Consider the following 15,440-nt stretch of genomic DNA (forward strand, 5'->3'; position numbering starts at 1 on the left):
AATGCAGTGACACCGCTAAAGAAAGCTGAAAACTAAAACTTCATACCAAATATATTATGGCAATAGCAAACACTTTCACACATTCTCAAATACATTACAATCCTGTTTCATAACATAGCTAAAGCTAGCTCTCAACTTTTCATGTAGCTAGCTAGCTAGCTAGCTATCTATCTAACAGTTAGCTACCATCTAATTAGTGTTTTTTTCAGCTAACGTTAGCTATCTTATCACTAAAGACGGTGGTGTGCAAAACAAATAAATACACCCATCCAATGTTAAGGCAACAACAGTACATCTGATTCACTCTATATATACAGTGGGGAGAACAAGTATTTGACACACTGCCGATTTTGCAGGTTTTCCTACTTACAAAGCATGTAGAGGTCTGTCATTTTTATCTTAGGTACACTTCAACTGTGAGAGACGGAATCTAAAAATCGGAATCTAAAATCTAAAAATCCAGAAAATCACATTGTATGATTTTAAAGTAATTAATTAGCATTTTATTGCATGCCATAACTATTTGATCACCTACCAACCAGTAAGAATTCTGGCTCTCACAGACCTGTTAGTTTTTCTTTCAGAAGCCCTCCTGTTCTCCACTCATTACCTGTATTAACTGCACCTGTTTGAACTCGTTACCTGTATAAAAGACACCTGTCCACACACTCAATCAAACACACTCCAACCTCTCCACAATGGCCAAGACCAGAGAGCTGTGTAAGGACATCAGGGATAAAATTGTAGACCTGCACAATGCTGGGATGGGCTACAGGACAATAGGCAAGCAGCTTGGTGAGAAGGCAACAACTGTTGGCGCAATTATTAGAAAATGGAAGAAGTTCAAGATGACAGTCAATCACCCTCTGTCTGGGGCTCCATGCAAGATCTCACCTCGTGGGGCATCAATGATCATGAGGAAGGTGAGGGATCAGCCCAGAACTACACGTCAGGACCTGGTCAATGACCTGAAGAGAGCTGGGACCACAGTCTTAAAGAAAACCATTAGTATCACACTACGCCGTCATGGATTCAAATCCTGCAGCGCACGCAAGGTCCCCCTGCTCAAGCCAGCGCATGTCCAGGCCGGTCTGAAGTTTGCCAATGACCATCTGGATGATCCAGAGGAGGAATGGGAGAAGGTCATGTGGTCTGATGAGACAAAAATAGAGCTTTTTGGTCTAAACTCCACTCGCCGTGTTTGGAGGAAGAAGAAGGATGAGTACAACCCCAAGAACACCATCCCAACCGTGAAGCATGGAGGTGGAAACATCATTCTTTGGGGATGCTTTTCTGCAAAGGACGACTGCACCATATTGAGGGGAGGATGAATGGGGCCATGTATCGCGATCTTGGCCAACAACCTCCTTCCCTCAGTAAGAGCATTGAAGATGGGTCGTGGCTGGGTCTTCCAGCATGACAACGACCCGAAACACACAGCCAGGGCAACTAAGGAGTGGCTCCGTAAGAAGCATCTCAAGGTCCTGGAGTGGCCTAGCCAGTCTCCAGACCTGAACCCAATAGAACATCTTTGGAGGGAGCTGAAAGTCCATATTGCCCAGCGACAGCCCCGAAACCTGAAGGATCTGGAGAAGGTCTGTATGGAGGAGTGGGCCAAAATCCCTGCTGCAGTGTGTGCAAACCTGGTCAAGAACTACAGGAAACGTATATCTCTGTAATTGCAAACAAAGGTGTCTGTACCAAATATTAAGTTCTGCTTTTCTGATGTATCAAATACTTATGTCATGCAATAAAATGCAAATGATTTACTTAAAAATCATACAATGTGATTTTCTGGATTTTTGTTTTAGATTCCATCTCTCACAGTTGAAGTGTACCTATGATAAAAATTACAGACCTCTATATGCTTTGTAAGTAGGAAAACCTGCAAAATCGGCAGTGTGTCAAATACTTGTTCTCCCCACTGTACATGGCTAATTGTACAAATCAAGTATAGAAAAGGCCTGTGTATTAAATGTAAGAAACCCCCATGGGCAGCATTAAGTGTATTTACACGAGTACATATGTTCCATGCTAATGATATGTATTTTAGAAGGTTACTTTTTATGAAATGTGTATCTAATGATTGCATACTAACTGCTAACGTAGCTAGCTAGTTGTTGTTAGCGAGCCATCATTTGTAAAAAGTAAATGCATCCAAGACACCATCTTGTCTCATTGACTTACATACAAAGTTAACTAGCTTAGCTTTGCTGCAGTCACATGAAGGGGAAAATGAGACAAGATGGTATCTCGGATTAAATGTATTTTCATTATAAACATTTGGGCTTTTTAATGGTTTCATGTCTTTTTACAAATGATGTCTCGTCTTATGTGTATTTACATGAGTACATAAATTAAACACTTAAATTATACATCAAAATTACAAGAAAAATAATCATAGTTTAGATAAACTAGCGGATCCTGGCGGGGGGCTGCCACCGGAGGACTTGTACGTGGAGGTGGCACCGGAATTACCGGATTGTGAAGGAGGACACACGCTCTGCTCAAGAGTTTTCCAAAAGGGTTCTTCAGCTCTCTCCTTAGGTTTACCTGAAACCAAAAGGGTTCTCCTATGTGGAAATGGTTATTCAAAAGGTTCTCCTATGGGGACAGCCGAAGAACCATTTTAGGTTCTAGATAGCACCTTTTTTCTGACAGTGTTCAGTAGGCAGTAGGGAATCCTTGCAAGTAAACATAACAAAGAGATAATGATTAGCTATAATGTGGTGCACTTTTGCTATCTCTGTGGTTTATGTCTTCAAGTGTTTTGGACGGTGTAACTAATGTCACATGCAACAACTTCATTCAATATAATAGGCCATTTTTGGAAACTGTTCTCTCAAACCACACCATTGCCAACTGTCTAGAGATCAACGCCTGACGTTTAAGGATTAGGGAGCCGGTACTCATGGTACTGTACTGTATACTCACCGAGATCCGGCACTCCAGTACTCAGATCTGGTAACCCAGCACCGGTCCACATCAACCATTGGTCTAGTCATTGATTGCTGAAGGGGCTCTTTTTCTCTCTGGCCCCTTTTACTTGAATGAGAGTGGAGGAAGCAGCCTACTACAGTAGCAGAGCGGTGTGCACGCAGACAGCACTGGATGATGTCAGGGCTAGCCAAAGCTTCCCCCCACCAGGGGCGGACTTAGAGAATTGGAGGCCCCAGACAGAGGCCAAAGTGTTAGCTAAATTGAGTTGAGTGCTCATCATCTGTATTCTAATTTGCTCATTATATTAAGGATTTTTTGCACGTTATGTAGCTTAACAAGTGTATTTTGCTCTTCACTCGTGTAGTACACTCTTAGAAAAAGGGTTCCAAAAGGGTTATTTGTGGAGGGATAGGGTTCTACCAAGAACTGTTATGATCAGAATAACCTTTTTTGGAAGACAAGGGTTCTTTGTAAGTGAAAGGGTTCTACCTACAACCTTTAACATCCTAAGAACCATTTTTGGAAGAAAGGGTTCTTTGATTATTCTTTGAAAGGCAAGAAGTATTCTTTGGAAGGCAAGAAGGATTCTACATATAATCATATATAATATTTCCTAGCAACCTTTCATAGACCGTTCTAGGAAGACTGTTTAGATGATGCAACTTTGAAGCTTCCCGCAGATTTTTCTGCTGGACCAACCTGCTGAAGCAAGACAGAACGAGAGCAGTGAACTGAGGGGGGGGGGGGGGGGGGGGGGGAGGCTCGAGAGGAGAAAAAAATAAATATATTTTTTATTACTATTATTTTTTTATTTTTTTATTATGCCCAGTCCACGGGGCCTCTGATGATGTGAGGCCTGAGGCAATTGTCTCTTCTGCCTAATGATAAGTCCGCCACGCGCTATATGGCGTGACCAACTAATTGATGCCCTAATGTTTCAACGCTTAAATGTAATTTCTCTAATGCTCCCAGGATGAACAACAGAAACTCCAGCAAGTGCTCGGCTGCTCTTACAAGTCAAGTGGCACTTCCCATTTGCCTTTAAGTAATGACCTGTCCCCAAATCTGAATGTGGCATTTGTTTGCGCCCCCATCCCACTCGCATAATGAATGAATTGATGTATGTTGGGTGTGTGTGTGTTTGGGTGTGTGTGCCTGCCTGCACTCTAGGGCCTTGTGGGTAATCCCAGTGTGATGGAAGTCGGCAGGTGTTCAAATGTTCCCTTACCGCCCCAATGGGAGAGCCCCCAAAGACAAGAGCTTGGTCACACACTTGAACTTGAATTTAATCAAGGGAGAGCATCCTTTGTGGTGATGGTGTGCAGCACTGATTAGATTTGGAGATTGAGAGCCATTAAAGAAGGTTGGAGTCTGCTAATGACTTAAGTGCTGTTGCTTTTTTCTTGAGGAAGTGATTTATATGGACAGGGGACTGCCCCCGAACCTCGGAGCACCCAACAGTGAATGGAGACACTGATAGATCCATAGATCAATGATTCACTGATAGATCCATAGATCAATGATTCACTGATAGATCCATAGATCAACGATTCATATCACTCCACTTTGGCCCCATCACGATGTATATCTCTGATATAAGGATTTACGGTCTCTGTACGTTGGGGGTGCTTTGTAGCGTTCAAAGGTGTCTATATCCTCATCAATCTTTGTTCGTGATTAAAAGTTTAAATGTTTTGGTGGCGACATTGTTATTAGTGCATATTGCATGTTAGATTACTGGATGATGTAATATTTACTTTTCTTAATCCCATGGCATAGAAAGACAATACAAAGTTTGAAGTAAAGAACTAGAAAATGTCAATTTCCTGATGAAAATATGTGTCCTTGCTTCAGCAGTCTAAAAGAACGGTCGTGTCCGGATACCTGTATTTGCATCTTCTATAGGAGGCAGTTTGGTTATTTGAAATGATGTTTTATACTGATATTTATATTTGTTGCTTCCTGCATACATTTTTTTATAAACATTATGTTCTAAAAAAGTATGTAGTACGATTAATACACACAGTAATACTGTAAAAAAATGTAACTTAAATATCCAATTTGTCTGGACTTCAAATTGGGAAATTGTTGAGCTGACATGAATTACTACTCCACTAAAACCCAATGATATTTACTCAATGTGAGTTGAAAAAGAATTAACTGAAATATTGTCATTTGCAACACAAATAGCTGAGTTGATCACACGAGAGTTATGTTTGCTGACACTTACAACATAAAATACTGTTCTGGCTTAAACACGTGTTTAACATATTACCCAGTATACCTTTCTGCAAGTTGTATTATACATATTATTTATTTAACCTTTATTTAACTAGGCAAGCCAGTTAAGAACAAATTACTATTTACAATGATGACCTACCCTGTACAACGCTGGGCCAATTGTGCGCTGCCCTATGGGACTCCCAATCACGGCCGGATGTGATGGAGGCTTGATTCAAACCAGAGACTGCAGTGACGCCTCTTGCACGAAGATACAGTGCCTTAGACAGCTGCGCTAGTCGGTCAGGGATCAGTTACAACTGAAACATGTATTGCAGAGGCTGATGCATTTCACCAGATATAGTAAGTTGATTTGTTCTAACCCTTATGTGATCTGTGGTTACTCAGATTTGATAGATCTACCTGTCTGGTCCATTATATGGATCAGGACTGAAACTGGTTAGTAGTCAAAGGAGACACTAGTCTGTCACAAACATACTTGGCTCAATCAAAATAAAAATATAACAGCCATCCGTCAATAATACAATAATTTCCATAGTTGAGCAGAAATCTACAGTATATTATAGCTCATCCAACTTCAGCTCTCTTGGCGTCATGGACCAACGTATAAGGTGTTGGGTTGACACTTGACAGTCAGTGAACCCGGGTTTGAGTCCCTGCCTGGGGCTATCCCCCAACTTCGCTACGTTGGTCCATGAAGCTTAAATTGTTCAGCTGATGATATCCTTACATCGTTGAGTTGAAAGGACTTGAAATCGAAAGTTAAGTCAATTTATAAAATCAAGGCAAACAGATTTCTAGTTAACTCAACTTCGGCAAATGTGATGAGACAACTCAGGAATGTATGTTAACAGAACTTTTCTGTCCCAAAGTTAAAAACCGTAAAGCAATAAGTCTGATTACTCCATTTGGATGGATGTATGAAAAATAGCCCCAGACCATTATTCCTCCTCCACCAAACTTTAAAGTTGGCACTATGCATTTGGGCAGGTAGCGTTCTCCTGGCATCCACCAAACATAGATCAGTCTGCCGTACTGCAAGATGGTGAAGCGTGATTCATCACTCCAGAGAACGCGTTTCCACTGCTCCAGAGTCCAATGGTGGCGAGCCTTACACCACTCCAGTCGATGCTTGGTATTGCGCATGGTGATCTTGCGGCTGCTCGGCCATGGAAACCCATTTCATGAAGCTCCCGATGAACAGTTCTTGTACTGACGTTGCTTCCAGAGGCAGTTTAGAACTCTGTAGTGAGTGTTGCAACCGAGGACGGTTGATTGTTACACACTACGCGCTTCAGCACTCGGCGGTCCTGTTCTATGAGCTTGTGTGACCTACCACTTCGCGGCTGAGCCGTTGTTTCTCCTAAACGTTTCCACTTCACAATAACAGCACCTACAGTTGTCCGGGGCAGCTCTAGCAGGGCAGAAATTTTACAAACTGACTAGTTGGAAAGGTGGCATCCTATGACGGTGCCACGTTGAAAGTCACTGAGCTCTTCAGTATGGGCCATTCTGCTGCCAATGTTTGTCTATGGAGATTGCATGGAGGTGTGCTCAACTCTATAAACCTGTCAGCAACGGGTGTGGCTGAAATAGACAAATCACTAATTTAAAGGGGTGTCCACATACTTGTGGCCATGTAGTGTGGGGCTGGGACCTCTGCGCAGTCCATTTGACTGTGATTTAGCGCCTGGGACTTCGGCGCCGCTCACTGTTCAATAACACTAAAAGGCTCATCCTGTCTAATGTGGTACCTCTGTGACGCATGCAGGGAAAGGCCCCCCCACTCTCCTTCTCTTACACACACACACACACACACACACACACACACACACACACACACACACACACACACACACACACACACACACACACACACACACACACACACACACACACTTTATGATGCTTTGCCCGCTATTGAAAAGGAAGGGAAATTAGATGATGCCACCTGACAAACAGTTCTGTAATTGCTTTTGAAAACAACTGTCTTTGTCATCAGGGATTCTGCAATGATTCCCTGTTGAAGTCCACTTAATGTATCCATTGAAGAAGGACATGGACTGGGGCAGGGATAATCATTATAACGCATTAGCCATGTTTTCATAATTCATACCAATTTTGTCTTTTGGTATGTGGACTAGGTAACTTGTAGATGAATAACGTAATGGTGAACCCTTTATAAACCCTGTGTTACTGTGGATCATTGAGACACAGTCATACTCATTAACTCAGATTACATTAGAGGAGTTCAAAACCATGATCAAATTCCACATTTTTTAAATCTTAATTGTATAAAATAAGGACATGTAAAATCATATTTTTACGAGTTGAAGTCTTTGCAGTGATTGTATTCATGATGGTAATAAATGCTCTTTTATTTAACTGCTCAGATAATTGTAAACTTTTTTGAGTAGAGCAATCGGCCGTATTTGAGTTTCAGCATGACAGTGGAATTGACTGGGGTACTTGATCCCTATGTCTCTTGGTTGAGTAGCACCAACCTATGAGTAGATGGGACTGCAGTATACCTTCATTCCCAGCAGATGGCCCTGCCTACTAGTACTTTGCTGTGGCTTATCAATTTGGCATTTGAAAAATAGCATGCGTGTAACATTTTTGGAAGCCTATAAAATATTTATTGCGAGGGATGGTTGCCGTGGAAATTCATTGGATTTGCTCCTCGTTAATTAATGACCTCAATGGAAATTTGGATATCAAATTGTCCAAATGACTGGTGGATTTTGTGAATGGAGCACTTAGTGACTAAAGAATGACGTCATTGCAAAGCCATATCCCTTTTTAGTGTGCCAAAAGTAAGGGGTGTCATCCGATTGGCTCGCAGGAGCATCTCAGCGACGGGATTGGCCGATGGGAGATAATTAAACACCTACACAGTCAATACACAAATGCAAGCAGTGGATATATAGGCTTGTGCATTGGCACTGCATGCTACAGATCCAAGAGTTGGTCTTCAAAGTGAGAGAAGTCAACTTAGGCGTTTCCTACAAAGCTATAAATTTTTGGGGGCCCGGTGATTAACACAAAAGGTAAGTGGAGAACTTTAACCAGATCCACATGGTGGAGACTGTGTATTTGGATGGTAGGTTGACTTAATGGCTTGTGTCTGAGGACTCTGTAACTCGGTTGGATATGGAGTGTGGACCTGCATTTTGGCGCAGTGTGATGTGATGGTGACGGTAATGGGATTGGGATTGAAGTGTGGCCGTAGGGGTCACAACTCTCCTTCAGCTCTGTGGTGGAGGCAGAACAGAAAAGATGGAAAGAAAGATGAGAGAGAGAGAAAAAGTGAGCAATGGTGAGTGAGATACCAAAGAGTAAGTAAGAGACGGAGAGAAATAAACAGTGAGTAGAATGGAGAGAGAGATGGAGTGCTTGTGTGTGAGAAAGTGGTGGCAGCTCATTACACTAATGTACTGGTCCTCCTCTGGGAGTTGGCACACTGGCTGGAACCACTATCCCCTCCTCACAGCGGCTAGCTAACGCTACGTCCCCTCAGTTAGCACCAACCGACAGGCTTGGACCCCCGTCATTCCTGGACACGACAAGGGCTCCTCCTCAGAGAACTACCTCTCCTGTGCTGTGCTGTACCCAATATTGTGAGACTGGAGGAATAGTTTGCTCTGTGGAGAAGAGTAGAGACTGTTTGGATGGAAGGTGTCATGGGGAGACAGAAGGATGGATATGCAGCTTGAGAGATCAGTGCTACTGAACTGAACTAGTGCGGTAAAGCTGAGTCTGCCGTAAATACATCATCTAGCAGCTCATTTCAAACTTAACAAAGGAATCCTTTAACCAACAGTTTTATTGTGTTACATTTAGCCGTACAATGCTTAATCTCATTCTGGTAAAAGTATGCTGAATGTTTTTGTGTTGGCGACCTGCTTCTCTCATTGGCACATGTAAATGTTAATGTAATTGCTTCACTGATGGGACTGTCTCTTTGCTGTAGGGGACCATGGTTATGTTGAAGATCTCTGCTTTCCTTGTTGCCTATGCCCTGGTCATTTGCCAGATGTACAGCTCACAAGCAGCCCCTGCCAGGTGAGCCCGACGGACATACAGAATGTAAAAAATGACACTCATACACATACATACATCACACGAGCTCACACACACTTGTGTAATCTTTCATGAAAAGATGGATAAGACGTGCTGCCATATATAACTGTATTATTTTAGAATGAAAATTATGAGTTACATTTTTTGGGGGAAATAATTTTTATGTGAGAAAAGTTACATAGTACACATGTTTTGGTCTGTAAATTGTTGATTTAGAAACTGTAACAAATACATAAAAGTTCATATGTTCCTTAATCCAATATCCCAGAAGTGCACTGCAGTTAAAGGGACAGCAATCCATGCTTAGGTTTAGTTTCCCTGGCACTGTTTCCACATGCTAACATTGTTGAGCTTCACAATCAATTTGAAATAGTTTTTGATGATTTGGTCATGATACACGGAAAATGCTAATATCGGTACCATGACTTGAATGGGATTTGTGCCACAAATGCTAAAATGTTGGCACGGTTTCCACATGCTAGGGAAACTAAACTAAAGCATGGATTGCTGTCATACCTTGTCGATAGACTGCTTAAAGGGTAAGGAAACCAATGTGTAATTTTGTAATTTGGGTGAACTATCCCTTAAGGTGTAAAGGGGACTGTAATGACATTTGCAGAAAGAAAAAACACCACAAAACAAGAGTAATTTAATTTAGGAGAGATAAATGAGACATAGAAAAACATCCAAGCCACTCCCCGTTATAAATCTGAACTAGGTCACACGTCGGCCCTTTTAGACGGAGTACTCTTAGCAGATGACTATTTTCCATGTTGGCTGGGGTCCATTCCATTCCCACGTCATATCTTTAGACTCAGTGATGCTCTGAGGATCTTTTTTTTTTCTCCCCCAGGTGATAACTCCATTTGAGTTTTTACGTTGATCCCTGTGCATCACCCACCCCCTTTCTTACTCCTCTAGAACGGGCATAGAGTCCATGACAGACCAAGTCACGCTCACGGACTACGAGGCACGGAGGTTACTCAACGCCATAGTCAAGGAGTTTGTGCAGATGACAACTGAAGAGCTGCAGCAGCAAGTGAATGAAGGCAATAGGTACAGACAACTGCTTTTTCTTCCTGCATTTCGAACAGCCTGAGTTTGCCTCTTAGCTACCAATTAATGGACTGATGATGAATACAACGTGATGATCAGTATTGATGGTCAGAGCTACTTTTATATTACCTGTGTGGAGAGACGTCTTCTAGCCACCTGCCGTTTGATTTAATCCATTTGGAGGTATGTGCTCAGAGGAATGGTTACTAACTCCATCTCAAGGAGAGAGATCCAGATCCTAATCCCTCCCAACTGATTCTCTGTCGTAACTCCTCCCACGTGGATAAGTTTGACATTCAGTTATTTGAATGGATGAATGTTAACAGTGTGTTTGCCTGCTGCAGATATTATATTAGCGGGGAATGACCAACTGGATGGATAAGTGCATGGTCTCAATTAGTGGAGGCGGAAAGAGTTGCATGACAACAGGAAGCTACCCGTTCTGTTCTGTTTGGGGTGAAATGAGGGTGGGTGTGAAGATACAATGAAGTTGGAGCATGGGGGTTGATGTAACGTTTTTGGAAGGGAAGCATGATATTTTGGAAATGTTAATTTATTGCCTATGACAGCACGTCTGACAATGCATTGTGTATGAGACATGCATGAATTAAAGGGGGATGACACAGTACTAACGTGAGAGAGATAAAGTGTGTGTGTGTGTGTGTTGGAGAGAGAAACCTGCATGGGTCCAGCTACTATGAGCCTGTTTTCTGCATGTTTGTCTCTCCCCTCTGACAGCATTGAAAGACCCCTAACCAAGCGCTGCTCCAACCTCAGCACCTGCATGCTGGGCAAACTGTCCCAGGACCTGCACAAATTACAAACGTTCCCCCGCACAGACGTGGGCGCGGGCACGCCTGGCAAGAAACGCAGCGCGCCCGAGAGCGAACGCTATGCAAGCTACGGAGAGACACTTGACAGCATCTAACCCTTCGCCCTCCTCCTGTTCCCACTCTTTTTCACTTTTAATTTGAATGTCCTCCTGGTTTTAAATCTCTGTGCATGTAGATTTTGCCTGCTTGATTGACGTTATGAGCGGATCTCCCATCGCAACGCCCCCGTGATTTTTTCCCTTCTTCTTTTGATAATTCCTTTCCCCTTTCGGCAGAGAATGACGTTGTATCTGTTTAGACAATCGAAATGAGAACTTATCTAAATTACAATTATTCAAAAGAATGACTCGAAATGTATAGATGTTTTTTTTCTGAGTGTATATTCATATAATTTGATTCCGTTACAAATTCCTAAAATCTCCAAATTCATGAGAGATAACCTACGTATTATTCGACCATAATAAATGGTTTCTTTATGCGGTACCATGTTTCTTTTTCAATAAACCTATTTTTATACCAGGAAGACTTTTACTTTTTATTCTTAAGAAATGTAATGTTAGTACTTATTTATTTTATGGAACTTTGACTCTTCCAACAACTGCATTCAATATTGTTTGAATTGCAGCATAGAATAAATCATAGTTATAATAGCAGTTCCAATATCCTTGAACTGTCTCTAAAACCCTCACCAAGTCTCAAGGTAAGAATTATGACCAACTGAACCATTCTAATGATCGAACATTTCCAGAGACTATATTAATCCTCTGTCTACTTTTATGTGTGTGTGTGTGTGCGTGTGTGTAATAGTGCACTTGTGTAGGCCATCTGTGTGTGTGCTTGAATATGTGTATGTTTGTGAGTGTCTGGCATGAGCGTGAACACAAATGTGTATTGTATGTGTACGAGGTGCGGAGCAGGGCTCACCATTAACCCTGTCTCCATTCCTGAAGCAGCATTACAGCACAGAAGCGAGCCTGCAACACGGCCACCTGTGTGACTCACCGCCTAGCAGATTTTCTGAGCCGGTCGGGGGGCATGGGCAACAGTAACTTTGTCCCCACTAACGTAGGCTCTAAGGCTTTTGGCCGGCGGAGGAGAAACACACAGATGTGAACAGTCCAACAACCTTCAGGGTGAATATTTTTCCTCCTCGCTGTCCTTTCCGTCTACGTTCTTTTGGTTAGGCCTTATTTCTATTCTCTAGCTTTTAGTTAAATGCCTGACATGACGACTGTATATATGAATGAACAAAACCATTGATCACGTGTGAAGACTCAATAGATATTTGAAGACAAGAAAGCCGGTTAAGATGGCGTCTCATGGAGACATAACATGCGCAGTTTGAGCTACTCCAGGAAGTGACGTTGCAGGCTAGTTCAGTGTTGCCCCCTCTCATTGAGTATCTCAAGTTCAAGGCCGACCGGGGTACTGCAGGCTGCCATTAGCTACTATAGTACATTATCCTTATAGCTTCTTCTGTATGTCCAAGGACATACATCTGGTGTAATAGAAGCAATTATTGGTTCCATGATTGTCTACAAAATGTGTATTTATTGACACAAAGATTGACTACAAAGATTGCCATTTTCCCCTTCACTAGAATGGGGCACCCTGTTTTCTGGAAACAATGCCTGCAATACCGTGGTCGGCCTTGAACTTCGTGGCTTCAATGAGAGGGAGCATTAGAAAATATATCTATATATATTTTTTAATTAAGATTTTACATATAGATAATTGATTTCCTGTGTTGATGACAAATAATTGCTTGGTCTTCTTGTTTGCTCAGAGGACTTAAGTTTTGTGACTGACAGAAGGCGCTGGGCACTGAAGTTGTTGACTTGTCTGTTCTCTCCCTTCCTCTCTCTCTTCCCTTTCAGATGTTGACCCTCCTTAACGCGATGACATCAGAACATATCTGGGAGAAAACAACAAAACAAACAGAAAAAAACACTGGCTTTATTATCCACTCTCCCACAGTCTACACAAAGAAACCCCTTCAGATTGTAGGACTCCTCTCATTCCCATAATGTTATGAACCTTTAATTTAGCTTTTTGCAAACCAGAGGGGGGAAAAATGAAAAAATTAGAGCAACCTCCGTTATGTACATTGACAGCTGAATCCGATACCTTTTTTTATACATTAAATTAATTTGAAATGTATGGAGAAAGCATCAGTGCTTATTTATTATTTACTATCTATTGTCTTAGAGCACATTTGTACCATGTGACCCATTTGCCCTGTCACTCATACCCCCTGTCCCCATGGCAACTGTGACCCGCAGGGATAGACATTAAAGATCAGCTTTCCCTTGGCTCTCTCACAACTGCTGTCTTGTGCCTTGATGTAAAACACTTTACATGACATGATTGTACAGTATGTTTCAAGATTATAAGAAGATTACGAAGAAGAGAATGAAGATGAAAAATATTCAAGAGATTAATATTGTAACAATTGTGAATTTCAGCAAGATTAAAATGTATTTTAGATACATTTGGGTTTGGGGTACTTGTGTTGTTCTTCAAAAGTTTCATGAAATGTTTAGGTGAAGAGAGAACCGTTGTGTTGATAGTATATTACCTTTACATGGGACGAGTGGCTTCAGTTACAGACCATGCAGATTTCTCCGTAACACTTTGGTCTAACACTGAAACATGTTGGGAATTCTGCAGCAAAGAAATCTGTTCTAACTTCACTGTAAAATCCCAATGTGCTGTCATTACTCAAAACTTTTGAAGAAATCCGGGTACTGTTACTAAAAGTGATTTTGTAGTCATTACTCAAACCGGTAGAGTCACTGTGACCCTGTAGGGGTCCACATTTGTGTTGCATGAGCTTGACTTTAAAAAAAATAATGCCCTCACTAAGCCACGCCTCCAATATAATTTCCCAGTGTACCTTGCTTGCCTTTGAGTGAATTGTGTGACTGAGATCTGGTTGTTGAATTCATTTGTCCTGTGGCCTAATTATAGTCTTTATGACAAAGCCTATCTCATAAGGCCTTATTTTGAAGCCTACCTTTACCCAGATAAAGCAACCAGAAACACATGGTTTGCAGACCACATCAGGCCTGCAAGTAGGGTTACAAAATTCCCAGATTTCCTGACATTCCTGGTTGGAGGAATTCCTGGAACCTTCCATCCAGGCTATCTGGAAAACCAACCAGAATTATGCAACCCTACTTGCAAGTCACATTATGCAGACTTGTGAAGTGCTGTGCAATTCCTATTGGAATCCAACTAATGTTAGGATATCCAATGGCTGGAATTTTTATTTACCATCAACCTGCATAGATAATGAGTTAATGAACATTGGCTTAGGAAGAGTGTGAGGAGACTACCTAAACCAGTAACTGGTGCAATTTTTTTTTAACTAAATGATTGGATTAGTTTAGAAAAATAGGCCCAGCGTCGTTAGGGAAGGTTTGGCCGGCAGGGATATCCTTGTCTCATTGCGCACTAGCGACTCCTGTGGCGGGCCGGGCGCAGTGCACGCTGACCAGGTCGCCAGGTGTACGGTTTCCTCTGACACATTGGTGTGGCTGGCTTCCGGGTTGGATGTGCATTGTGTCAAGAAGCAGTACGGCTAGGTTGGGTTGTGTTTTGGAGGACGCATGGCTCTCGACCTTCGCCTCTCCTGAGTCCGTACGGGAGTTGCAGCGATGAGACAAGACTGTAACTACTACCAATTGGGGAGAAAAAAGGGGTAATAATAAATAAAAAAATGAGTTTGAATAACATTAAACAATGAAATAGACAATATGAATACATTTCTGTTATGCTGATGAATGAGGACCCAAAAGCGACGTAATAGAAACAGAGTCTTTATTCCAGTCTTAAACAAACAATGATTCTCAATCCTCTCGTCAGTAGAGAGGAACGACTGGAGACGCGACCACAGACTGCAGGTCGCTTCAGGAAGGCACAGGCCGTAGCTGACATAGACACCTGCTCACACGCAGCATCTGACGAAGGCAAAAACACGACAGGGCGGAACAAGGACACGGAACAGCAAACATCAAACAAGAATCCGACAAGGACAGAAGCGGAAAACAGAGGGAGAAATAGGGACTCTAATCAGAGGGCAAAATAGGGGACAGGTGTGAAAGAGTAAAAGAGGTAGTTAGGAGAATGAGAAACAGCTGGGAGCAGGAACGGAACGATAGAGAGAGAGAGCGAGAGAGGAAGAGAGGGAGGGGGAGAGAGAGGGATAGAAAGAGGGAAAGAACCAAATAAGACCAGCAGAGGGAAGCACAGGGACAAGACATGATGATCAAAGACAAAACATGA

At 42.2% G+C, this 15,440-nt stretch overlaps 1 protein-coding gene across 3 annotated transcripts; it reads left to right on the forward strand.

Moving 5' to 3' along the window:
- Positions 1–8,116: 8,116 nt before the first annotated feature.
- On the forward strand, positions 8,117–13,912 carry LOC129854987 (calcitonin-1-like). Of its 3 annotated transcripts, none has more exons than XM_055922207.1 (5): positions 8,123–8,231; positions 9,155–9,246; positions 10,186–10,320; positions 12,104–12,286; positions 13,031–13,912. In XM_055922207.1, exons 2-4 carry the CDS (start codon positions 9,161–9,163, stop codon positions 12,264–12,266), a joined length of 384 nt encoding a protein of 127 aa, XP_055778182.1. In that variant the 5' UTR covers positions 8,123–8,231; positions 9,155–9,160; the 3' UTR covers positions 12,267–12,286; positions 13,031–13,912. The 3 variants fall into 3 exon arrangements, with proteins under 3 accessions (XP_055778181.1, XP_055778182.1, XP_055778183.1); XM_055922208.1 differs by having other exon boundaries at positions 12,107–12,286; XM_055922206.1 differs by lacking the exons at positions 12,104–12,286; positions 13,031–13,912 and adding an exon at positions 11,059–11,676 and having other exon boundaries at positions 8,117–8,231.
- Positions 13,913–15,440: the final 1,528 nt, after the last annotated feature.

This window comes from Salvelinus fontinalis, chromosome 5 (assembly GCF_029448725.1).
Source record: "Salvelinus fontinalis isolate EN_2023a chromosome 5, ASM2944872v1, whole genome shotgun sequence".
In the NCBI taxonomy this organism is placed as follows: Eukaryota; Metazoa; Chordata; class Actinopteri; order Salmoniformes; family Salmonidae; genus Salvelinus; species Salvelinus fontinalis.